Source organism: Meleagris gallopavo, chromosome 1 (genome assembly GCF_905368555.1).
Source record: "Meleagris gallopavo chromosome 1, MGAL_WU_HG_1.1, whole genome shotgun sequence".
Classification (NCBI taxonomy): Eukaryota; Metazoa; Chordata; class Aves; order Galliformes; family Phasianidae; genus Meleagris; species Meleagris gallopavo.
Genome location: NC_139404.1, coordinates 46,577,788 through 46,604,075, shown reverse-complemented (window position 1 = coordinate 46,604,075; position 26,288 = coordinate 46,577,788). Strand labels below are relative to the sequence as shown.

At 35.4% G+C, this 26,288-nt stretch overlaps 1 protein-coding gene across 1 annotated transcript in view; it reads right to left on the bottom strand.

Annotated features, from left to right (window-relative positions):
* The window catches only part of SCYL2 (SCY1 like pseudokinase 2), a 36,144-nt gene that overhangs the window by 7,475 nt on the left and 2,381 nt on the right, over positions 1 to 26,288 (bottom strand). The window contains exons 2-16 of the mRNA XM_085223743.1: positions 24,065 to 24,269; positions 18,000 to 18,157; positions 14,302 to 14,446; positions 13,561 to 13,710; positions 12,728 to 12,949; positions 11,818 to 11,934; positions 10,139 to 10,264; positions 8,533 to 8,709; positions 5,654 to 5,776; positions 4,121 to 4,234; positions 3,526 to 3,658; positions 1,784 to 1,902; positions 972 to 1,072; positions 389 to 455; positions 172 to 261 (exon numbers count right to left, since the gene is read on the bottom strand). Coding sequence (XP_085079869.1) covers positions 172 to 261; positions 389 to 455; positions 972 to 1,072; positions 1,784 to 1,902; positions 3,526 to 3,658; positions 4,121 to 4,234; positions 5,654 to 5,776; positions 8,533 to 8,709; positions 10,139 to 10,264; positions 11,818 to 11,934; positions 12,728 to 12,949; positions 13,561 to 13,710; positions 14,302 to 14,446; positions 18,000 to 18,157; positions 24,065 to 24,241 — 2,019 coding nt within the window. The 5' untranslated portion in view covers positions 24,242 to 24,269. The remainder of the gene's footprint in view (positions 1 to 171; positions 262 to 388; positions 456 to 971; positions 1,073 to 1,783; positions 1,903 to 3,525; positions 3,659 to 4,120; positions 4,235 to 5,653; positions 5,777 to 8,532; positions 8,710 to 10,138; positions 10,265 to 11,817; positions 11,935 to 12,727; positions 12,950 to 13,560; positions 13,711 to 14,301; positions 14,447 to 17,999; positions 18,158 to 24,064; positions 24,270 to 26,288) is intronic.

Here is a 26,288-nt window from a genome sequence, read left to right as displayed (position 1 = left end):
GCAGTGGATCTTCACATGTGACTGGGTTACATAGTGCTGTACTCTACAGAAACAGTTTTTCTTGTAAAGTTTTAAATACAGTAAATACATACACATATTCTTTTAATGTAGCCATGCCAAACTTACATTAGACAAAAAGATGTAAGAATTCCAGAACAAAGAAAAGCATACCTTTTTTTGTACTGATGACAACTCATTTTCTTTACTATCAGGTCCACTAGTTAGAAGGTCAGTTCCAGTATTATTGAATACCTTGTCAATCTGTTTAAGGTCAAAGAATCAACACTAAGTTATTTGAATAACTGTAACTTTAAGTCATGTAAATACTACGTGATTTTAAATTCCAAATTTCTATGTTTAAGTAACACAATAAAACACTGACTCTTACCTGATTATTTGTACTACTAGATCTTGCCTCTTCAGACACGCTCATTTGATTAGCTATATCCAAAGATCTATATGGTGCAGAGTACAAATATTTTAAAAAAAAAAAAAAAAGTTACAACCACTACATTAATTTAGCAGCACAGATTTCAAAATAAACAAAATGCTATGAGAGCACTGTCATATTCAGAATGCATATTGCTTGTGTTCTCAACAACTACAGAAAAGAAACTACTCTCGGTGTACAGATGTAAGGTATAACTGTACTGCTGGAACTCAATATGGACTTTTATATTTAATGAATTCCTTAATTAATAAGACAATAAACTGTGAGTGAACAGGGTAAAGGAAAGAATTTTACACTATAAAAAACAGACATCAAAATAATACTATCATTCCACGACTAATAAATAGGTGTCGACAATTGCACTTATTTGAGGTAATTCTCTACCACTGACCTGAGAATTATGTACATTTTTATTGCTATGGCTAAAAGTTATCTCAAATTTTCCTAAACAAATGAAGAAAAACCCCAAATTTTATCTCTGCTCACTTAGTCCATCTCTAACACACCCACAAACACTTACTTCTGTTGCTCTTGCATGACATGAAGTTGTTCAAGTTTTGTTTTATGCTCTGCCTCCAATCTATTAAGCATATCTTTTATAACACAAATAAAAGAATTGAACTGTAAAAGAAATGTACAAGAAGTTTGGATTTTGCAGTGACAGAATTCAGACGTATAACTAAAAGGTAGTCTCTCACGAAAGGTAGTCACGATGTGAGATAAACTACAGGCTTTTAAATTATTTTTAATCTGGCTTCACTATCTTGTGTTGGGTACTTGGCTACAAGCAGAGTGTATACTGAAACAGTGAAAATAATGTATCACTAAAAAAAGGACAACATCACAACAGAAGTGAGACAACTCAGACAAAAAAAAAACAAAAACAAAAACAAAACCACAAACAGATGAATATTACCAGATTCATTCTCCAAAAAAAATCCTATTAGGTATCTTATTTCCTAATTATTTCATACAACACTACTACATTTTTACATTATCTACAATAGTCACAAGCAAAACTAAGGAAAGAAATACTAAGATTGTACTTTAGCTCTTAATTTCAATTGTAATTATGCTAGTTGTTCACTTCTTTTGCAGGCTATTTGGAAGGTGACGGTATTCACTTTGAAATTTTACACTAGATTAGTAAAATTGACTTTAAAACAACAACCCTTAGACATGCAAAGAGTAATATTGGAAGAGGATTTATTTCATTTCATTTCTGACAGTAAAGAGACCTATAGCAGTGTATGAGTTTTTCAGTGATAAGAGTTTAAAACTATTCTCTGACAATTTATCAAGTAAAAGCATGCAAAATATTTCTGTTCCTACCTGATTGAGATTAAGATTATTCTCAATACTAAGAGGAATTAGATGGGGCAATACTCTCCCTGCAAGTTGTTCTTTGGTAATTCCCAGCTTCTTATGAGTAAATGTACATTTGTAAATACCTGCCATACAACATCAAAATAGAAAACCTGTTAAATTTTGTAAATAATGTGAAAAAAAAATTCTAAGTGATACTCTATACATGTATAAATCATCTGAATATACACTGGTTCTAAGTTACCACATACTGACAAATTGCAACCAAGAAACCAATCTGCATTAACTAAGCCCATGTTCTCACCTGGCGCTTCAAGCGATTAGGAGTAATTGTCATGCTACCATAACTTATGCCCTGAATGCATTTTATAAAGACTTCTACCTAAAGGTGTGGGGCTGTGTTATACATAGGATCAGAAATCATGAGACATATTTTCCGTATTCTAAAAATCACTTAAAAAAAATAAAAAGAGAATTACTGGCATGCACACGTTATAAAGCAGCAAGCATACCAGTTCTATAGAGTTTTTAGTAGGAAGATTCTTCTGTTTAAACAGTTCATGTCTAGTGGCAAACACTGAACATACTGGCACAGTATAGGAAGAAGCTTTCCTCACTTCCCATAGTTAGTATTAGAACAGAGCAGTCAGATGGCCGAAGAAGATATCATGCACAAGATGGAAAGTGTGATTCCAAGAAAAAGAGGAACCCTAGTATATTAAATGGCTTTCAGCCCTTCATTTTCAACAGCTGTACTCAACTAGAGTTCAGGAATAATACAACTAAAGTAAAAGATACACTGCCTCTTATTCTCAGACAATAAATGTAAGAGTTAGAAATTAGGAAATTAAGGGAGAGAGAATATCTCTGAATTATTACAGATAAATGCTCTCTTGCTGACTTCAAGCAAATTAAAATAGTTCTCCCATCACATTTGTTACTGTGATGTCACAGCTTAATGAGGGTTATTGTCCAGACAACAGTTCAACTATTACATCTCTCTACCTTTTTGCTGCCACTAAGTGAAATGGTCACTGTCCTCCACACTTGGCCATTCAGTCACACCTCTTTCTTGGTCACTGATCAGCTGGTCTCCTTTAATACTCAAGCTATTAAAAGTGTGCATCCTACATTGGCCACACACCTGAGTGGTACTAGGAAAGCTTAGCTCAGCATTGGAGGCCTCCCCCTCCAGAAGTAACGAGCCATTAGATTTTCTTAGCTGTTTTGTGAATCCTCACCCAGACTACACTCCATTTTAGTGCAAAGGCAGCAATGTTTGCTTAAACATCCAATAAAATGAGTCTGACAAAACTTGCAGTAAAGAGCAATAGATTTGCACAGCAATGATTTAGAGCATCTGACCTGCAAGAGCAGGCAATAATAACACCTTAAAAGCTCCAGCCAAGTGCTCAGCATTTGAAAGAGAACAGATTGCATACTCGTCTGGGGAAAGGAGCCTCTGATGCCACGTGGGCCATATAATCCATGAAATTGTCACAGCCCCAGGATAGCAGAGTACTCTGAAGTGCACTGGGCCTTGAAGACTACAAATATATGTACCAGAGATCAGAAGTACCAGCAATACATAAAGTAAATGAACAGGGACATACTTATGAAGCAGAGACAATTAGTTTTTAATAGACATAATAGCAATGTGCTATGGAAATATTATTAATGATGAAACAAACTCTCTGAGATTTACAAAATCAAAAGCATAAGAGAGGAAAGTTTAAAGCATTAATTACCTAGAATTCCCATTAGTACTGCAGGTTCCTTGGATGGAATTTGTTGTAGAAAAGGTAGAATATCATCAAGAACAAACCATTTATCTAAGTACTCCAAAATCTTTCCTAAGCAGACTAGTGAGTTCACCCGGACCTAGGAAGTATAAGAATTAAACAAAATCTTAACCATGCTTCTAAGGTAAGAAGCTACAAAACTCATAAGTAGAGAAGTGTTTCTGAAACTACAGCCATCATGTCTGAAAACTCAGTATAGTTTGAAACAAACTTTTGTGTCAGGAAAAGAAAATACACAGTTGTACACCACTCACAAAATCTTGGCTTTTCTGCAAAACAGGCATTAGTAGCACATAGTACTCAGAAACACACATTAGAAATCGCTATATTAACAACTGAATGTTGTTATCACTATTTTAAAAATTCCTAAATTTAGAAGTAAATTGTGTTTTGAATTTGAAAAAAAAGAAGAAAACTAAAAAAAATATCTGGGCATGCTGTTTGTGTTTCCTTTGAGAACACAACAGCCAAAAAGCCAAAGTAATGAAAGGCAACAACATTTTCTAGGACCGAGAAAAAGACAAGATTTCAGAATACTTACAGCAAGAGAAGAAGTCTGCAAACATGCAGTTTTAATTCTTGGAATTAATGAATTTTTCATTGACGGGTAATCTATTAAATTGGCAAATGTGGGAATTATGTTTAGGCAAAGCTCCTGTAAAAAAAAAATTCCACATTAGTTTAATGTTCCACATAAGTTTAAATATGACTCCCTATTATAAAATTAGTACTAATATTACTCAAGATTGAAATTAGCTTGAAATGTCCCCCTAAACTTTCAATTTAATGAAATGTTCAACTAGGTAGACTCATTTAAAAATACCTAAAACAATAAAATATAACATTATGAAGATAGAATTTGGAAAACGTATTTGAAAGTGTATTCATACATTTGTAATAAGATATTTGGATAACAAGAATATCTTGTATTTTCGCAAAGCACCTTTGTGTGTGTGTATATATATGTTTTATTACAAGACAATCATCAAAGTGCATTATTTTTCTACAGAAGTCAAGCAAATTTGAATGAGCACTATGAATAACATTATGCACCAGTAAAATGACACACTGAAAGATAAAAGAGCATATTTAACCAACAGAAAAAAAAATTACTCAATTTCAGCCCAATCTGAAGACATAAGAGTGATATTTACTATAGATGGCAAGGAAATATCTGAGTAACCAAATTACTACTGCAGAGAAATCTCAAGCCACATATGTTTTTCCAAATTCTTCTTTAATTAATATCATGTTTATTTCCCTCCTCCCACTCGTGAATGTCCAAATGAGTGTTAATTCCAATAGAAGTTGATTCCACTCCCAGAGCAAGCTAATTCCAGTGGAAAATTTGCAAAAATCAAAACAAAAACAGCAAAGTTAGAAATATATAGAAAGCACAAAGAGAAAAAAGGATATATAAAAATGTCATCAGAAATTGTACTAGCATGATTTTACAGCATATTGTATCTCCCAAGGTAACTATCAGTACATATGTTCTTACCAGTGGAATCCCAGAACAAGCCACCTATCACTAACTGGTAGTCACTGGTATCACTAACTGGTGCTGTAACAGACTGCCCAGAGAGGTTGTGGATGCCCCATCCCTGGAGATGTTAAAGGCCAGATTGGATGGGGCCCTGGGCAACCTGGTCTAGTATGAAATGGGGAGGTTGGTGGCCCTGCATATGGCAGGGGGGTTGGAGATTCATGATCCTTGAGGTCCTTTCCAACCCTGGCCATTCTGTATTCTGGAAGTTAGTGCATGTATGTTTTCTGCAGAGGTAAGACATGATAAAGGTACATTCAACTCTTCGCTATGGTACTTAGTAAAAATTTAGGATGTTAGAGTAACAGTCAAATGGTTACTCTGGAAAATCAGGGAACTAAAGTTTATTTTAATATGCCAAATTGTTCTTAACTAAAACATTATTCTCTTTCAACATTCAAGTATATTACAGTTATATCCTTCGGGTTTTTTTTCCCCTCATTCAAGCAATCAGACAAAAAGTTAGTATATCTGAAAGAAAGAGTAAAACCTGTTAAGCAATGTTAAATAAGGCTGCAATTACTATACCTGAATCTGTATTGAAGGTGCTTCCAAGGCTCTATAAACCATTGGTAGAACACTGTTCTTTATTTCATCTGGTGGAGTTTTGGTTAGAAGTAAGTCCATCTTTTGCAGGAAAATCAGTAAAATCTATTAAAAGAAAGACAGTTAGGAAGTTAAAAGGTTAAGTTGTCAGTACATCTTTCTGGAGTTAAAAGTGCATTGCACCATAATATTAAAACTTCAGAAGTTTTCTTGTAACTCAGTAAATGTGATCACTTACCATGTTGCTTGCCTGAAGGCATGGAAAACAAAAAACACTTTGACATATTATTGCATTTTTAAAACAGCGAATACAGATCAAACAAAATATGTCTTCTAGACTAGTATTTTTGAAATTAGAAATCAACAGCTGAGAAGAACATTCCTGTTTCTATTTACAACTTTTTTTTTTTTTTAATTAAAATCAACCATATACATTCTTTAGATACATCACTATTGAAAAAGGTAAGCCCCCCCCCCCAAAAAAAAAACTAAGTTCAAAGTATTTGATCAGAACTCCACCTATAAAAGCTGCATTCCACCTGAATCTAAAATCAAAACTGGGACCCGATGACATGAATATTACAGCTACTATATGGAAATAAAATAGCTTTATTATATCTCATATTGGAAATGTCTATCATAAAAAGAAAAAAATTTCAAGCACCAAACAAAACAACACCACAAACTCACAGCACATTTAGATAAAAAGTAACACTCCAATGGCACATTTGCAAAGTGAGATTCATCTTGGTTAGATTAGCTATCTAAAAGCTAGCTGATAACGTGAATTACTTATCCAAGCTAATTCTCATTTCAGAGAACTCTGCAACTAATTTTGAAGGGAACCATTTGAGTTCAAGACAAGTTTACAGGGACTGACTCTCCATCAATATCCAACCTCTCTTTAGAAAACAGGTTGGACCAGGTGGAAAAACTGTGATAAACGGTGTCACATTCATAAAAAGCCAAGTATTTCACTGGAGGAAGTGATTTCAATGTTCAAGTCTTAAAATAGGTAGCAATCTGCGTCGGTGTGGGTCAGATAAATAGAGGCATCAGAATGTAGAAATGTAAGCATATCAATGTAAAAAAGTCTTCTCCTTTCATTTTCTTTCTGCTACAGGATAGGATAGCACTCCAGGTACCCCAGAGTAACTTCTGTCATATGAACAGTTTAACTAATTATTCCATTTCAAGGTTATAAATTCCCTCATACAAAATCATTTTAACACTGAATAACAATTTCTTCCTTCTATAATACAGTAGTCTTCTCATACACATTTGCTTCCTAACTCAAGAGTCTCACAGAAGCCAAGCAACGTGCCTTATACAAATCCAAAACATCTTAAGAGAATGCGTGGAAAAAACACTGACGTCCTCTCTATGAGTTAGAAACACACACGAACTGAAAGTTTGTGCCCTGCACAAAGACATGATGTTGCCAGTCAGACCTGGAATTAAGTCTTCTAGCACCTTTTACATTTTCCCTTGAATCCCTAGTGTATTGACTTTGAAAACAAGTCCAGTTAGATGAACCTTCCATACTGAAAAGTCCAGAGAAATAAGAGCAGAACAAGCCACCTCGTACTTAAAATATCAATGTAAGAGTATATAGTATCTAGTAAGCTAAGAAATGTTACAAGTCTGTATTTCAGTTTCCTCTTATTTCCTAAAAAATAAAATAGCTCTAAATATAATAAAATATCTCATAAATATATGAGTTTTAAATAGAAAACTCATTATGTTTAAGATAAAACCTAGATATAAAGTTTTTGCAGGAAGGATTGTCTACAAATCTGATGTTATAGGTAGAAAAGCTGAGCATTACCTTTTACGATCAAACAGCAGAAATGAGATGTTTACTGGCTGTGAATTAGACACTTAACTTTTTCCCGATAAAAATTAAGATATAAATAAATCCACAATGTACCAAAGGAAAAGAATATTAAGAAGTTCCAACTTTATGAGCTATTTTGAGGTAATACAGTTGTCCTCTTTCCCTACTCTGCAATATAATGGGAATTCTCTCCTCTGGTTCTTTGAAACTCAGAGGTTAAACACCCACTTGCTCATTCCTACATTTACCTTGGCCTTTAAGTTCTTTGCAGACAAACAGCCGCAGTAAGCATTAAAACGGGTTGTGCTAGAAGGAATGCATAGCTACATTTTCTCTCCTGTTGCATGATGCCTAACCCAGTGACAGAATTCTCAAAAATCATCACACGCTATGTTGAGAAAAGGGATGCAAATCTTGTGCTCCTTTGCTACTTCTGTGCAAGTAAACAACAATGGCAAAACATACTTTACTTAATCTAAGATGGTAACATTTGTCAAATGAAATGAAACACTTCAAACTTGTGTACAGCCTTCAAATAAACACTATTTTATCATCATCAGTAAGCACCACATTAAAGAGAGTGTCAAATTTATGACTTTCCCACCCCAAGATCCCAATGTTACTAGTCCAGACACAAGAAAAAAATCATAGGTTATCAGTAGAATATGTGTAAATACTGTACCATGCAACCCTGCTTCGATCTACAATCACGATAAAAAGATTTTAAAATATACTTTCAATAACTAAACAAAGATGAGAGCTAAGTAAAAACTGTTTTTTTTTACTATTCTAAATCTCATCTACAAAAATAATATAACCTCAGAAAACCCAAGTAAATAGCAGGAGTAAAGACTTTGTGAATTTCCTGGAAAAATCTAGTATGAATTGAGGTTGACTACTTGGACAGCTACGGAGCAAGCTGGACAAGCCACGTGAAGCTGGAAAAGGGAACTAGAACAAACAGTCATTTTTCAGGGAAGAAGCACTGAAGAGAATAACTGTAATCTGAACAACTTTAACATACCTGGATTGGTTCTTGTTGCTTAAAAACAGGACCAAGATCAGGCAGAATGAGCCTGATGTATTCTTCTTTGGTGCATTCCTCAGCAATGAGTAGAACGTTCGGCAAGACAAAGGGTACCATATCAGGATTCACAAACTCGGAGGTCAAGCAAGGCAAAATTCGCTGAATTATAACACGCTGAGAGAGAAAAACAAGCATGCACCACATTACACCATGATGCTACTGTGCCAGCTCAACAGCTTTTGCATTAATCTGATATTAACAAAACAGATAAAACTTTCAATTTTGATCTTACTTTCACCATATGTTTAAGCTAATTTACACTGTTCTACTTTTCTTACTTGTCTCTGCTTGCACTCAAGACACAATCTGAGACTACAACAGCTAGGAAGGTCAGTAAAAACTTAATAACTGTACAGAAAATAGGACTTTAAGTCACTTATATGAATTATGAAAACTTCATTCTACATCTTTCCTTCAGGAAAAAATTAAAAAGTTTTATCACCCAAGACCTCAGCCTTTCACTACCTCACAACCCACTGAACAAACTCATAAACCTGAAACTCATCTCCCTGAACTCATCTCCCTGAAAACTCCAAGTACATTCTCTAAGTGGGATTCAGCTGACAAAACACAAAATTACACTGTGGATGCCTAGGGCAGAGACAGGCAAGCTTAAATGCTTTAAAAATCATTTAAGAGCAAGGGCACAGTCCATCTCCATAATAACATTTTACAGACAGAAAAACATGAATGCCCTAAAGACTATTTGTGGCTGTCTGAAGTTAGCTGAAATACATCCCATCTATGCCCAAATTCTAAGTATCAAGAATTTCTGATCAAAAGAAATAGTTACTCAATTAAAAAGATGACAATGTTAAATCTGAATTTTACACTGTGTAGTTCAAAATTCAATTAAAAAGAAAGAAGTTTAATGCAATGATTGAAAAGCTCATCTATTCTACCATGTATTAACCTAACACTACTTCTAAATCACATACACAGAATTTCTTATATAAATATGAGAATACAACAAGAAGAAAAAGTCAGTCTAGACACAGTGTCTAGCACTACATAGGAGAAATGTGGAAAGACAGACATTAGCTTTTGAGGTTTCTGGGTCCTGCTAGCTCAAGAAAGCATTTAGCCTTCTGAGGGAAGGATACTTTGCATCCTTCAACATTAAAGTACTACCTTGTTATAAAGAAGTTGAAACAATCCTATAAACAAACTGGGAGAAAATAGGGCAAGATGATTTCAAAGAGCTAATGATAGTGTCTAGAAAAAAAGGGAAAGCCTTGTAAGTGCAGAGGAGATAATTCCCTTTTAAAGTGAGATGAACTACATAGAGGATATATAAACAATAATTTCATAGATGAACTAATAGCACATTTTACCATTTCCTGTTTCCTGATTTATCAACAGCTGAAGAAAATCTACACGTTATTTTCCAACCTTCCTTTCTTTCCTGCTACTCTATTCTGACAATATTGTGGCAGTTTACTATGCTAGATACAATGCTACATAAAGTCAGAATTCTAACACTAAGAATGTTAATAGTTTTGTATGCATTTTTAAATGATTTCAATAAGTCATACTTACATACCTTAGGCAGCTTTGGGAGAACCTTTGGTAGTCCTTTAAAAAACTGTGATTTCTGAAGGTTATCTCTTTGAAATAAAGAATCAAAATACTGAAGAGTCATTGCTCCTACATCATCAAAGAATGGTATCTAAAAATAAGATCAACGCCATTAGAAAGCTTACTCACACTCACATAATTGTATGCTTACCCTCTCAATGTACTATAGTAAACTTCTACAATGAAGTGTCTGCAACCAACAGTTAGAAAAGTAAATATTTACATACTGAGTAGTATAATACTCACAGACAAAGGTTGATCATTAAGACAATTTTCCTAGCTTTTAAATAAGTATCTAAATTAACTTATCATATAAGAAATATTTTTTTTTATTTACAAAAAGAAAAAAAGATAAGTAAAAACACAAACTAAAAGTTCTCTAGGAGTAAATATGCTATTTAATATCACAAAGGCCACCTAAAAGCCTTCTGGGTCTAAGTACCATCCCCAGAATATTATAATGTTTCAATAAGAATTTATATGCAATAGATATCTGATTACACAAATTTATGTTTGGTGTTCATATCAGCTTATAAAAAGCTAGAATGGATAGGATACACATGATTTCCCATGTTTGCATCACTTCAGCTGCAGCTCTAGCTGTCAGAAAAGAGGGTCTGCCTTCTTAAGTTTTGTGTAACAATGTAGTTTTGTATATATACATAGACCAGGCTTATGAACAGGACATTAACAAACATGACTGGATCATCCTATTGCATTGGTAAATCATTAATACTGACATAGCTGCTTCATCATTAATGGAAGGCTGATAGAAATGCATGATGAGGACAAGACTGTTTTTATCTAAAATCCACCCCTGAATATTCAGCTTTCAGCTAGCAGTTGAACGAAAAGAATAGACGAGTGTCTATCTCAAACCTACAGACACTGTAACACGTTTGAAAACCTGCATGAGTAAGAGTCCTCCTCCTTTCTGCTAGTTCTTGGGGAAGGATATATCAAACTTTATGGTCTTGCAGTGGTTAGAGAGAGAGCTCAGTCTCTCTGACTGTAGATACCTGTTTTCAGTTGAAAAATTTGTGCAAAATGAAAGCATATACAAACATATAGAGAAGTTGTGCTGTCAGGCAAAAAAAGAAAAGTTGATAGGAGTAGGGCAGTAAAGACAACAACAAAATTTACCTACTTCAGGCTAGTCTGCACTATAAGACTTAAATTCTGTATTCCATATCATGCATGAAGAGAAGTCTTAAAGACTGTGGAGCTCTACATAGGCTAACTTAACCTCACTAAAAACAGCAAGATAAATTTTCCCATGCAAAGCTCCATATTAGCTTGCACCATGCTGGCCTTAATTAACTGTTTAACTCACATTTGTTACAGTATATATTTAGCCCTAATATCTCTATCCTACAATTCAGAAAATCAATAAAGTAGTGTTGTATTGAATGATTACTCTAAATTCTGTTTCAGCACACACTCCTTTCATATTAAATGTTAGTGTAAGAACAATACTTGCCACCAGCTAACAGCATTATTTTCAAAGTTAGATGTTTTTTTAAAAAGATTTCAGCCAAAAAGATTAACAGGGAAAAAAAACACTTCAGAACAGCTCTATTATTTCCATAAATTAAACATTGTTTTCCCTTTTTCCTTTAGCTACCATATTTTCCATGAACTGACCTTAGTCATTTGATCTGCATCTGGTCTGACTGCTGGAGCTACATTTAAGAGTAGCTTTACATGTTCACGCACCTCCTCTGGTATATTCTGGAGAGTACTGGAGCTTAAACGGCTGAGCTGCATAGAAATTTAAGCATATGTACCATGAAATCAGAAAATCTTTTATATAACTACTTCCAGTATACACTAGCACTACAATTTGTTTCTCATACTGGCTTCTTAAACCAAACATTTGATACCATTCCCTTCTCGCCTTTCACAACCCATTTGCTCCTGATCCCTCATAGTTTTCCTTCTGCTTCCCAACAGCCCACCCGTGTCCAGTCACATTCTCCTGTTCCCAGCTTCTAATTGTGTTCAGGTTATTGAATAACAAAAAAATCAGTATTTTTAAAGAAGTATGTGTTATTATCTGAGATCTTGTTTAGATACATAAAAATACATCTGGTTAAGGCAATAGGCACCCAAAGAAGCTGCAACAAAAGAAACTTGCGCATGACCATATTACACCAATTGTTCCAATTAACTTCATCTGTGAATATACTCATAGTCCACAAAGAATGTGAAATAGCTGGTAACTGAATGGCTGCCAATTGATCAAATCACTCTAAACTCCACAATCTCCACCAGTCCTATGCTGGTCATACATTGTCTTGTGTTTGGGACTATTTGCCCTAACAGGTAAAGCATTTATCCCATAAAACCAGCATTCAACATAGTTATAGAGAAATCAGCTGAAAAACAAATCCTCCAGCTGATAAAGTTAGTACATAAATTTATCTACACATACTTCATTTTCCATATTTTGCTTAGGACATTTTAACTTGTGTCTAAAATATTTAAATTTGTTCAAAAAAAAAAATGACTTTTCAAACTTGAAAATAAATGTATAATATTCATAAATAGATACCTGATCAAGTTGTCTACTAAAACTTTTATAAATATCCTGTTTGTTGACCTCAAAAATTGGTTTCCCTTTATTAAACACTGCATACATAACAGCTCCTAGAGAGTACATATCACTTGCTGTCTCACAGCTCACAGAGAGAATGTATTCTGGTGCCAGATATTCAGGATTTGGAAGACACAAAGATGGCAAGTTTGGATCCCATTCCTTACAAGGGAACTTGGGCTATAAGAGAACCAAAAAAAAAAAAAAAGAACTTATTATGGATTTAAAAAAAACTAACATGAGTTTTGAGTAGCAGCAAAAAATAAAGTTTTAATCCCTTCAAACCATGAAACAGAAATGGAGTAAAGCAGAACTGTTAAAAATCAATGGCTGTAAATCAGAGTGATCAGTTCATGCAGTAAAATCTGGACATTAAAATTAAGAACTGTAACGCAAATGTAAACGCACTGCTGTAAGGAGAGAAACATGAACTATGATAGAAATTAGTTTGAGGACGTAACAACAAAGCACTGAAAGGACATAAGAGAATAATGCACAGCTATGCATGTCATTGAACATGCAGATTAGCAGAATCACATGCACTTTCAGCCTTTGTCTGAATCTATCACTAGCCTATTGCGAGCCTACTGAGCAAATCAGGCTTTTTCTCTGATGATCAAAGGCAGAACTTCAACACAGACCTGTGCCATGTATTCAAACTTTCTGCCAACAAAATACAGATGTGAATATTACATAAATGTATTGAAATGCAAGCTCAAGAAATTGGTTTCAGACAAAGATCCGAATATAAAATGTACTAGTAAATAAAAATATAAAGATGGATGTAGTACCTCCTGTTCAGATGGATTTGTTGACTGGATACAAAAATCAAAGCCTGTAATTTTCCACGCTCCACTTTTATTCAAAATGATATTTTCAGGAGTAATATTTCCATGGACCATTTTCACACTGCTATGCAAAAAGGACAAGCCTTCAGAAACCTGTTAATAAAAAATTTCAGGTTAAATATTTCCTAAGATGGATGGTACAACATCTACAAAAATTTCTGTCATATCTATGGTCTTATTTCCTGTGGTCATGGTATACTAACACATTAACTAAGAAGCCATTTCTCATCACTGATTTTGGGCTATGTTTTAAAAATTATGTAGGAAAGAAATTAAATACAGATATGGGTAAGCAGCAGGCGAAATTACTAACATTGATTAACTACCAAAGCAAAAGAACAAAAATGTTTTTTGACGTTGAACAAAATTTCCACCAAATAAAATCAGGAAACCATTGTTCCTCCATAGAAGATAAAGAAAAGATTCGTGTACAGGAGAGACAGTTGTAGAACTGACATTCATACAGAATATAAAAATTAATTCATTTCTTAATTTTCCATATCAGAGTAACCAAAAATAGCAGCAACTTACAGAGCTTCCAGTATTCGCTTTCTCTTATATTTACAATGTTCAGGTCACTATCATCTTTCTCTTAACAATTATTTAATTTACTATACACAAACATGGCATTCATAAAACAACTACTAATAATAACAGCACATGAAAATAATAAAAATGTCACACCTGAAGCAGACCATATTTAGTCTCCACATCATAAAGCTTGTATTCTTTAATGTCAGATGGTACAGGAGAAGGTAGGTTGTCCCAGCTGCCAAGAACATTAGCTAAACTTGCACACACTGGTTCTGTACAAAAAGCCAAGCAATCTCTATAGAGAAAATAGATTAAAAAAATATTGCTTATAAATAATGTAATACAACACATCTTGGCCTGGAGCAACCATGAAGGCATAGTATTATACATTAGCAGAGACTCCATGTTAACCTAAAAACATATTTTATTTCAGGCTTCTAATCATTAAATAAGGGATTTTATATATGCATATATCTATGTGAAATGAAAAAAATATTATAGTATAGAAATCAGCTTAAGTCACTGTATTCTCTAACATCAACATATATCACTCACTGTGCACACAGCACTTTACTAAAGTTTTAAGAAAACTATACTTTCTCCTGCCCTGATCCAAGAAAAGCAAATATTTCTTACTACCATTAAACCCTGTAAAATCAGGCTGTTAGCTTTGCCTAAAATTGATATGCTCCTTGACTGAAGCAATGCTTAATGTAGTCAGACAGTAATCAGAGACGCACACAACTACGCTTGTTGTCTGAACTGTTTCTCTAGTTAATTTATCTACTGCTTTATTCCTGTATGATAGGTCTTTTTAACATATCTGTGGTAGCACTGTTTAAAAAGCACAGATGAAGCACAAAGAGTAGAGTGGTTGTAACACTGTGATCCAGAAAGTCAAATTTTGAAGTCCTGAAAACAGCACACATCACAGTTTCACAAACTTCATCTGTAAAAAGACCAACTTGTCTTATACATTCCCAGACCTCACCCTCTTCTGAACAATACTGGAAGCTATAGTCTGTGTGGATGGTAGCATATATATCCAGTCTAAGGATGAATATTTTTCATGCAAACACATTGTGTTCAAACACTGCACCAGCATGAACACAGAAAACAAAGACTGAATAACACAAGATATTTTTGTGAGTAATAAAGCTGCTGGCAAGAAGGCAGACGCCTAACCTTTTGTTTATTCCTTTAAAACAATCACAGAAGACAAAATGTTTCAGCATGAATCTATCACAAAATTTTTATATATCTCAGTAGATTAACACACTGGCTCTTTGAGCTAAAAGAAGGTTGACGAAACATGCAACACTCTCATTACTCATCCAGACTAAGAGTGACTTTAGTTTTTTCCTGATGCCTTCTTGAAGGAAAAAAAGAAAATCAAAATTCACTGGTCCGTAAGCCTCACCTAAACTGACTGAACTGTAATTGCTCCACCACCTTCACACCATTCTGTACACAACATCTCCTCCACTTCTCTGTTAACACAGCTAGCGCTACAAGCCTCATTTTTTGATTAATCACCAGGAGGAATCAAAGCACAGAAAGACAAAGATTTCATTTTTTATCTTATTTCAGCTTTACTGTGGAGCTTCTCCGTTTAGTTATGGTTAAGGCACTGATGGCAGAAAATACTTACAAAACAGTTATTCGGTATTTTGACAACATAAACACTCCAATTGTGGCTGGTTTTTTTTTTTTGAGGGAATAGAAAGATGTTTGGTTTTTACTTCAGGAGTTAATTAAATAAGGTACCACATCAGAATTATGGAAGGATGGGGCAAATCTAATTTAAGCAATTTAATACTGTTATCTGCCATGCAGTGCATCCTCTTTACCAGTTCCCTGAATAATATCAAAATGACATTCTGAGTAACAAAATAAAAAGAAGATAAGTTATAAAGAAAAATAATGGCCAAACACACATATGCTTTGGGAAAAACTACAAGAGATGGAGTGTCTATGAAATTAAATATCTGGGAACCCTTCATTCTTTGTGAATGGTTTTACAATTTGGCTTTTTCATGCTTTTCTGCTACTGGAAACCAAAACAAGCTGTAAGAAAATATATGTTATATTAAATGTTTAGTATAAATAAAAATATATATTGTATACATTATATAAATGCATGTAGAATTTATATCTAACAAAATATTTATAATCAACATAATTATGTTGAATACCAATTATATGAAACAGAAGCTAGCTACATACTGGGATCAAAATGGCATGGCTTGGAAACATCTACTTGGTGCAGATACACCAAAAGCATTCTTTTGCACCACACCACAAAAAAAGAATAAATTGTGCAAGCAGTTCAGCACAACTGTATGTTACTTTGGATCCACCAAAAAAAGACCAGCTCAGAAGGAGCCCCCCTATAGATATCTTCAAAAAATAAGCAATCTGCAAGCACCTTCTTCTAGTCTAAAAAAATTGTCAGTCTTACAGTACACTTATACAGGGATATATACACAGTCTAAGCAAGTTTTCCTTTCATGATCCCCACAAATCTGGCATAATGCCAGTTTCTGGCACAGCAAGCAGCTGAGCAGGTTTGCTCATAGTGATGCCCCTACAAAGAGCTTATTGAGTATGAACAGTATTCAGACCAAAGCACAGTGTTACTAAAAACTCATGAACAACAACTCTGACCGAACTGCAAGATCAATTTTACTCAAAAGGCTTAAATTGTCTGCAGGAAAAATACTAAAGCCTTCTTAACTCTCCAAGGTACGAATCTTACCATTGCCTGCTTAAGTGTAGAATTTAGGAAAAAATACAAGGTTTCTGGCTCAACTGAAACACCACGACAGTTTTAAGTGAAAACCTTGAGGTATATCCAGGGATATACAACTCACCTGCATAAACAGTGACTAAGACAACCCTAGGCCATTAAATTGGTTATGATAGTTTATATACTACTGTACAATATTGACAGTTGTCTTCAATTAGCAATCCACCTTAGACTTACACAAGGAGTTTTAGAACAGGAGGAAAGATATATATGAATATGCAGTTGCCATTTGATCCAATAAATCTTTCCCAAAGTAGGCAATGCAGAGATAAAGAAGTATTCCCATGGCTTTCTCAGCAACTAGAAACCGGTGTCTTTGGAAATGTGCAGGGTAACAAACAGAATAAAAGGTGGACAAGTTTGAAAGGTAATGTACATGAATCTTTATTAGACTCTACTTAGAAAAAACTTCCTTGGAAGAAGTTGAAAAGCTTCATGATCTTCCTCAGTAGGATCAGCTTTCTATTTTAACATGAAATCTTCATTTTATTTATCAGATTTTAGTGTGCTCTTATCACTGTAATTGAATAATAAAGGTGTAAAACTAACCCATTATTGTACCTAGTAACCAATCTTACATAAATCAACACTAAGAAAATACTAATTTGTCTCCCTCATTTGGTACCTGAGGGTCTTCTAAATGCATATGTGCCACAAAAATACAATTTGCCAACAGTCCCCAATCTCATAAATGGAAAACAATAAATGAACATTTTTTTAAAAGAAAACAAATTTAAAAGGCTCTTTAAAAGTGAAATTAATTGAACTCCTAAACGTCCTTGCTGTAATGGTCACGTGTAGTCCTTCAGCTGCAGCAGGACTTAGATCATGCAACAGATTATCAATTAGATTCACAGAAAGGATGCATGCTATGGCTTGGTGAATAAAGATTTGAGGATGGGGAGAATACCATTCTCACATGAGTAAGTATGAGTAACTTGAACCTCATCAGATGCAACTGCAAAACGTTCCAGACTTTTTATAATCAATAACAAAACAATAATTAAGGAAGTCTGTTCTCACCTTTACTATAGCTTACCTAGATTCTTCCAATGGATGTTGAACAGTAAGCAGTCGAGGGTGCCGAAGCCTTGTTAGCTGTTGAACACCTCGTTTTAAAGAGTCAATTATCTGATCCTTTTCAAATTTTTGATACTTGTCTATTAGCTTCTTATCAAACACAAAAACAGCCACTTCCTAGAAATAACCAATGAAATTCACTCAGTACATAACATATCCAAAAAATAAAACCTATATAAAATTAGGTACATGCACACTTTTTTAAAAATCAACAGTACAATCCACCAGTGCAAGAAGCACTATATCTACAGCTACACACTGTCCTTACTCTGTCCCAGTCATTTTCATCATGACTGTATAGAATTTCTGGAATATGTTTTTTAAGAATTACTGCTCCAAACCTTATAAACTATTGCATAAACGACAATCATTTTCTACAGAATTATAGAACAGCAATAGAAGATAGAAACAAAGATAGAAATCAGCTTGATTTTTAGGTAGACAAAAGCATTTATATTAACTATAAATAAATATTCTGAGGGTACTCACTCATTTGGCATTAAGAGATGTTTCACTAAACTATACTCTTTCTCAAAGTTCTGTTCCAAACAAGTATGTTCCATATTGAAGTACACTTTCATAACAGAGAACTTGTGGTGATGGAATAACATCTGAGAGATCAATTAACTTGATCATTCTCATGATAGTACAGGCCTGGGGCCCCCAGTACAGGAAGGACGTGGAGCTCTTGGAGTGGGTCCAGAGGAGGGCCATTAAGGTGATCAGAGGGCTGGAGCACCTCTACTAGAAAGTTGAGGGAACTGGGCTTGTTTAGCATGGAGAAGAGAAGGCTCCGGGGAGACCTCATTGTGGCCTTCCAGTACTTGACGGGAGCGTATAAACAGGAGGGGAAATGGCTGTTTACGAGGGTGGATAGTGATAGGACAAGGGGGAATGGTTTTAAACTGAGACAGGGGAGGTTTAGGTTGGATATCAGGAGGAAGTTTTTCACCCAGAGGGTGGTGAAGCACTGGAACAGGTTGCCCAAAGAGGTAGTGGATGCCCCATCCCTGCAGGCATTCAAGGCCAGGCTGGATGTGGCGCTGGGCAGCCTGGTCTGGTTGTTGGCGACCCTGCATATAGCAGGGAGGTTGAAATTAGGTGATCATTGCGGTCCTTTTCAACCCAGGCCATTCTATGATTCTATGGTAATACATTAAGCATAACAAAAAATTCCTGAATGTGTAAAATCAGTCCCAGAAATGTAGTAAATGTTAAAAGAGAGGAAATAGATTTTCCAATGAACCTCTGCAAATGGAGTGGGAGAGAAAACTAAGGAATTTAAATGAAACTTCAAAAATTACAGAGGTGGACGTGAAATTCAAAAAAAAAACAACAGCTGGACATATCCATCATGGAAGTTACTAAAGACAGATAAATCAGTTGGAAAGAAAGTACACTTGCACCCATACTTAACTAGCCAAACACCCTACAAACATAAAAAAGTATTTCCCAAATCTTAAGAAAGCAGGTAGTAACAGTGAAAAGTCAAAATTAGAAAGCAAGCCCTACTCTACTCTCAAGTGAAAAGAAAAAAAAAAAGTTGCTGATTTCTATCAACAAAGGCCATGACCAAGAGAAAGAAAATAAATAGTGCAACCACACTTGCTGATTCTCAGTAACCTGTGCTCCATCGCTTCCATTCTAAGCTCCTGATGTACTCTGCTTCCAACAACAGAAGGCAACTAGGCCACCTAGACATGTAATGCTTTCTTTTTCACCACTGAGAGGAAGGCAAGCCACACAAAGACTGCAGAAACACTGAGTATGTGTGTTGCTAAAGATGCAAACACAACTATAAGGCATTTCTAAATAAAAACTCTTAGGAGCTGTGAAAATGTAATGATGCAACAGCATCAATCTGTCCTCTCTATTTCACTGCATGTTGAGGAAAGATGTTAACAATATAAAAAACAACCAAGCACTGTAGTGGTGGACATCAGAGAAACTCAATCACTCCTTTCAGGAGATTTAGAACAGTGTACAGTAGTGACAGCAGAGATCTAGCACAGGACAATAAGGAAGGAAGAAAAACCCACAGAATGCTGAATGACAGCTGTCTGCCATCCACCCTATGATTTGAATGATGTGGTGCTCTTGTGCAAAATTTAACGTGATCATGTTGTTAAAGACTAAGCTGTAAACAAAATCAAAGGAGCTCTTGATTTTAGAAATTTTGTTTGCTTTGCCTTTTATATTTCTTCTCTATTTTACCCAAATGCACTCACTTTTTTTTTAATGAATAATCAAATGCCACTCAATATGAACATACATGATGTTTTACCAAAGCCTCCCACTGTGCAAAACAAAATAGTCTCTGAATTAAAATACTGCAAAGCATTCCAGTATTATGCTGGTCTTTTGCCAGAAAAGATTTTCCTACAGCTTTTTTTTTTTCTTTCTTTCTTTTTTTTTTTTTTAAGAAGTTAGACAATGTTTCTCTACAACCTTAACTCTATTTCCCATCAGGTTGTTTCAGTCACAAAGTATACAACATTACCATTTAACATCTGAAATGAATTTGCCCTCCAAGTTTAAACAACAGAAAGCTTCAATTACAAAATACTATAGCTGAAATCCAGAAAGCTGATTTTTACTATGACAATAAAAACTAACCATGACTACAATAGCCCCGAAGTGGGAGCCACTATCTCCTTCATTCTACTACTTTTTACTATCAAGCCACCACGAACATCCTGAAGTAACTTTACCCTGTGTATTTCCTTCTGATTGCTCTACTTGGAAAAAAAGGTGCCAGATTATGCCAGAAGAACATCAGCACTTTCAGATTACGTAAGCAAATCCACAATGGGCAGAAACAAATACTATAAAATTAGCAATGTGTTGCTTCATGTAACATGCTGTATAACTGGAAGGTAAAACAAGAAAGACTCAAAAATATTTCAAATAAACAGCAAACATCACCAAACACAAGCACACAAGAAAGTAATTTCCTCACATTCTGTTCGGTTATTATTCAGTCACCTATAAAGTAAGCAAGAATAGATGAGACATTTAAAATATATATATATATATGTATATATATATATATATGAAATAAAAGAATACTATCATACTTATCTGCTGTCACTGGAGATTGAAGCTTTGAATTTTTGCATATGTCATAGAATTAAAATAAGAATCAAATTAATTCACATTTGAATTTTAATTTCAGTTGCTGACTTCCATTTGTTCTGGGAAACAAACTGCTGATGCAAACTCCTATTTAGCTATTTTATATGGCTACAATGACTTAAATTACCACTTGTGTTGTAAAATAACAAGAAGGGCAATTAAGCCTTACATCCTCTTTGTTTAATCACTACACACATTTATTGTAAACAAGCAAACATGCTAAGTGCCCGTAGCTCCAAGTTAGATACACACGTTTGCAACACAGGAATTGCATGCAGCTCATGACAGAAGGGACTGCAACCACTTGGAGTACGACAGCCACCTCCTCTAGTGCCCAAACCAACCTTCTAAAGGCCCATGCAAAAGAAATACGAAGTAATGCTAAAGAACAGACCCAGCAGAACAGAGTGTTTTGTCCTGATGTCTTTCGCAATATTAAACTGAATGTTGACATGATGTTACCTACCTGGCAATATTAATAATGAATGGTAATTGCCAGCTAAAATTTTCTGCAATATAACTGTTGCTGTCCCTTTAATGACTGACAATGGTATACAAATGTACAGGTGTTAGTCAAGGTTTACAGAGAGAATGCAGGTTCAAATATGGTAACATCTGAACTAACACCCTTTAAAATCAACAGTCAGACACCCATTCAAAGGCTTGGAAAATAGACACACAACCTGTTCACAGGAATGGATTTCCATACATTCTGTCAGTTGAGCAGAGTGAAAGAAATTACAAAACTCCATACCCTCAAAGCTATGCCCACTACAGGTTACTTGCTTATGGAAGATGGAGATTGTATAAAACCTATCAAAACTTTCAATATTGTTACTGTAGTGCATGACTGAGTAACACCAAAAACCAACACAAAACAAACACAAATTCAGCACTGAATTTGATAAATTCAGTAAATATTATGAGTAAAATCCTGTCATGGCTAGACAGATGCATGAGAAACATGGTACAACATATGATGAACATTATGCAGATTCTAACACAGATCACACAGTTCCCACACAGCATTTATTCTGCATACTATACTTCTCCACTAGCTACCGTCTGACAGGCTGTATACATGCTTACTGAAGTAAGTTACTCTGACCATTTCTTTTGGCACATTTACAGCAAGCTGATTCATTCTACAAGTGACTTCATATTACTTCAGCATCAAGTTTAACTGCATCTTCCACTTAATCAAAGAATATTCTCTTTTCTCGCCAAGTTTTAAAAAGATATTTCACATTTCTCCCAATCAATAAAATCATGTTCTATAACACCAGCTTTAAAACTCTGTTTCACATAAATTCATAGAATTGATTGAGTTGGAAGTGACCTTAAAGATCATCTAGTTCCAATCTTCCTTCCCCTTGCAGGGATGCTACACACCAGACCAGGCTGCCCAGAGCTCCAACCAACCTGGCCTCAAATGCCTCCAAGGATGGGACATTCACAATTTCCCTGGGCAGCCAGAGCCTCACCATCCTCTGAGTGAAAGATACCTGCCACTATCTAATCTCAGTATCTCCTCTTTTATTTTAAAACCATTCCCCCTAGTCCCATCACTATCAGATTGTGATAAAAAGAGGGGAGACCGACTTATAAAGTTCATTTTAAGTATCAGAAGACCAAAATGAGCTAACCCTGGAGTCTTCCCCAAGCTGAACAAGCCCAAATCCCTCAAACTTTCTTCACAGGAGAGGTGCTCCAGCCCTCTGATCGTCTTTGTGGCTCTCTTCTGGACCCGTTCTAACAGCTCCACATCTTTCTTGTGCTGGGGGTCCCAGGCCTGGACACAGCACTCCAGATAGGGCCACACAAGGGCAGAATAGAGGGGAACAATTCCTTCCCTTGCCCTGCTCGCCACCCTTCTTTTGATGCAGTTTAGGACACTGTTGGCTTTCTGGGCTGAAAGCATGCACTGCTGGCTCATGTCTAGCTTTCTGTCCACAAGAACCCCAAGTCCTTCTCCACAGGGCTGCTCTCAAGGAGTTCTTCTTTTCTGTAGTTGTGACTGGGATTGTCCCAGCCTATGTGCAACACCTTGCACTTGGCCTTGTTAAACTTCATTAGGCTCACGTGGACCCACAGACCTCTCTGGAAGACATCCTTTCCTTCTCTTGTATCAACTACACCACTCAGCATGGTGTTTCATCCCCAACTTGCTGAAGGTGCAATCAATCCCACCATCTCTGTCATTACTAAAGTTAAATCTTCTTCCAAAGTCAGTCCCACTTTTATCTATACATGCTGCTTCAAGTGAAGCAAAAGTACATATACTAGTGCTCTAAACTGTAACACTTTAAGATAGAGTTACTTCTCCGGCAACAATACTGGTCTGAAAGTTGCACAATTATGGCAGAATTCTCTTCCTCCACACCCGCCTCCAGCATGCAATGCCTTTCTGCCAATGTATCTCATTTCTTAATAAAGTCTAACCCTTCCATTCATGTATCAAAGCTGAACAAAAAAAATCACAGCCTGTTTTGCTGAGATCAAATAATGGCACGGTTCATGACCTTTTAAAACTGTAAAAAGCCAGTATAATCGTGCCCCAAAACTGCAAGGTAAACTAAGCTGGAGAAATGAACCGTGTTAAAACAAACAAACAAACAAACCTCATCTTTCTTGTCAGGTCAGATAACTCAAATCAGTTCTTAATCTTGGTCTTGAGTTGTACGCTATGACTACAGAACCACCTTTTTCTCCAGCAGCAAAGCTCACTTAAGTAGCTGATAACATCATATTTAAATAATTTGAGGGTCTTCAATTCGTTTTTACACTCTTAGCATTTGTCTGCACAGCTGGATTTTCCTTCTGAATATCACCAAGCAATCCCCACCAGTCTGTTATTTAACACTTATAAGTTGTTACTTGACAACTCACCTGCTTTGTCGATTTTTTAGTTCCATTAAATATCTTCCAGGCAAGACCGTTACCACCACTGGCAATATGTCGACCTACGTCAAATTCCCTGGTAACAGGATTTCCCATGACTGCACTGGTGACATCGGCTGTTACCTTTGTAACAGTGCTCTTCAACTTATTCAGCATGGACTCCATTGTGTCAACTGTACACCAACGTATTATCCTAAAAAGACAAGAAAAAAAGCTTCATAGTCTTTTAGAAATTCTATAAACAAAGATAAATGTTGAAAATAATATTAAGGTCATCTGACCAAAGATCCGTAGAATACTGGAGGCCTGGGGCTGTATGTCCTTGCTATTCCTCCTCAGAAACTGCTGAATCTGTTGATGACTCTTCATAAGACCTATCAAAGCAACTGAGGACTGAAAAACTCAACCACTTATTGGAAAAAAAAAGGTGACTGAATCAATTAGAGAATCTATAAATTGCTCCTGTGAAAGGAAAGGTTCACAACTTCTATATTAATATCTATCAACAGAACCAAAGGTGAATGAAACCAGAATCCATCAATTCAGTGTTTGTGGAATTAGACATTTTCAGAGGGAAAATATTGCTCAGCCTGGAGGGCCAGCAAAAGAATGATTTCTATTATGCAGAAGACAATTTAAAAAAAATCAAACTGTTTTTTCCCACATCATGACTAACAAAACACAAGCTCAAAATTCAGTACTTTAGCTATTAGAATTGCTGACATTATTTGTCTGACCTGAATATTCAGGAGGTGATCAGCTACTGTGAAAGTAGGAAACAAGAAACTGCCTTTTTATGCTTTTTTCAACAAAATTGTACAAGTTTATTAGCATAATCCTTGCAAATTTGAGAGCTAAACGACTGTGGTTCCTTACAGTTTATTTCACTTTCCTGGCCCTCTACTGTGTACTTACACAGTTTCTTAAGTTGACATGATTAGTTAAAAAAAAATCTGATTTCTCTTTTCTGCCAGAGAAAAGTTTGAAGGATATGCACATTTATATAATTGTCTCTCTGATAATGGATATATAAGAAAGAATGGAGACAAGAAAGAAATAGTGAAAGAGAAAGACAGGTATTCATCTTCTTCATTGGTATATGCACAGACAAAGAGAGAATGCAAAGAGAAATGATTTCCTGGAATTGGTATCATATGGCATATTTTGAAGAAATACTGAAGAATATTTCTTCATTCATCGTTTCATTTAAGGTATGAAGAATACTAATGTCTTCAACTTGTAGAATAAACCTATGATAACACATTAGCAAATATGCTGAAACACAGCCTTATTTGTTATATACTCAATTTATTGGATTATAATTTATGCAAAACTACCCTGAAAAACAGAGAATGTCACTGCTAATCAAATGGAAGAGACCAGAGTCAGCTGTGATAAAGATGTTTTCCAAGTCATGGTAATGAGGACAAAATAAGCAGAAGACAGTTAATAGGTAATCCAGGGAGCACTGGGGCCAATCAGCCCCAATGTCCACCTGATGTATTTGAACAAACTAAAGCTCTTCCCACTGCTCAGGCATCACAGGGCATTGTTCTAAACAGATCTGGAGTCTAATCAGATATGCATTTATTATAATGTTTTCCATATTCAAGGCAGAGATGGAGCTTGTTTCTTCTCCATGGTTCCTCAGTCTCACAAATCTGTAGCAATTTATCTCTGGCATCTGTGTATTTCAGTCAAACTTGTCTGAAATTGACCACACTATTCAGACATGCAATCTTTCTCCCCCTTTCCTAAAAGAAAAAATTAACACAGTAGGCAAATTTTCTCTTAAGAGAAGAAAAAAAAAGAGTAACTGAAGAATTCATTCCAGTGAAGATGTATTTTTAAGCAAATCTAGATCTCAGCCCAGTGCTGGAAGCATCACAGCTACGTTGCCCTATATTGATTACTGTTGCAGTTACATCCCATTTTCAGCATGACTCCACAGTGAAATGTAGAAACACACTCCTGCTGTGACTCAATAGATGTTTCTCCAACAGCCACGTCAGATGAGCAACACAACTTTGCACTTCTAAAGAGAGTACCAAAATCAAAAATTCAAGAAAATGTTCTCTATAAAAAAAGAGGTATTAGTATAAAAAAAGAAAGACATCAGCTGCACAGATCTCAATTTCACACTCAGCTTTAGAACAGGAAGTAGCAGTTATGGATCCATCAGGACCACTCAAGAGCAGAACTAGATATGATG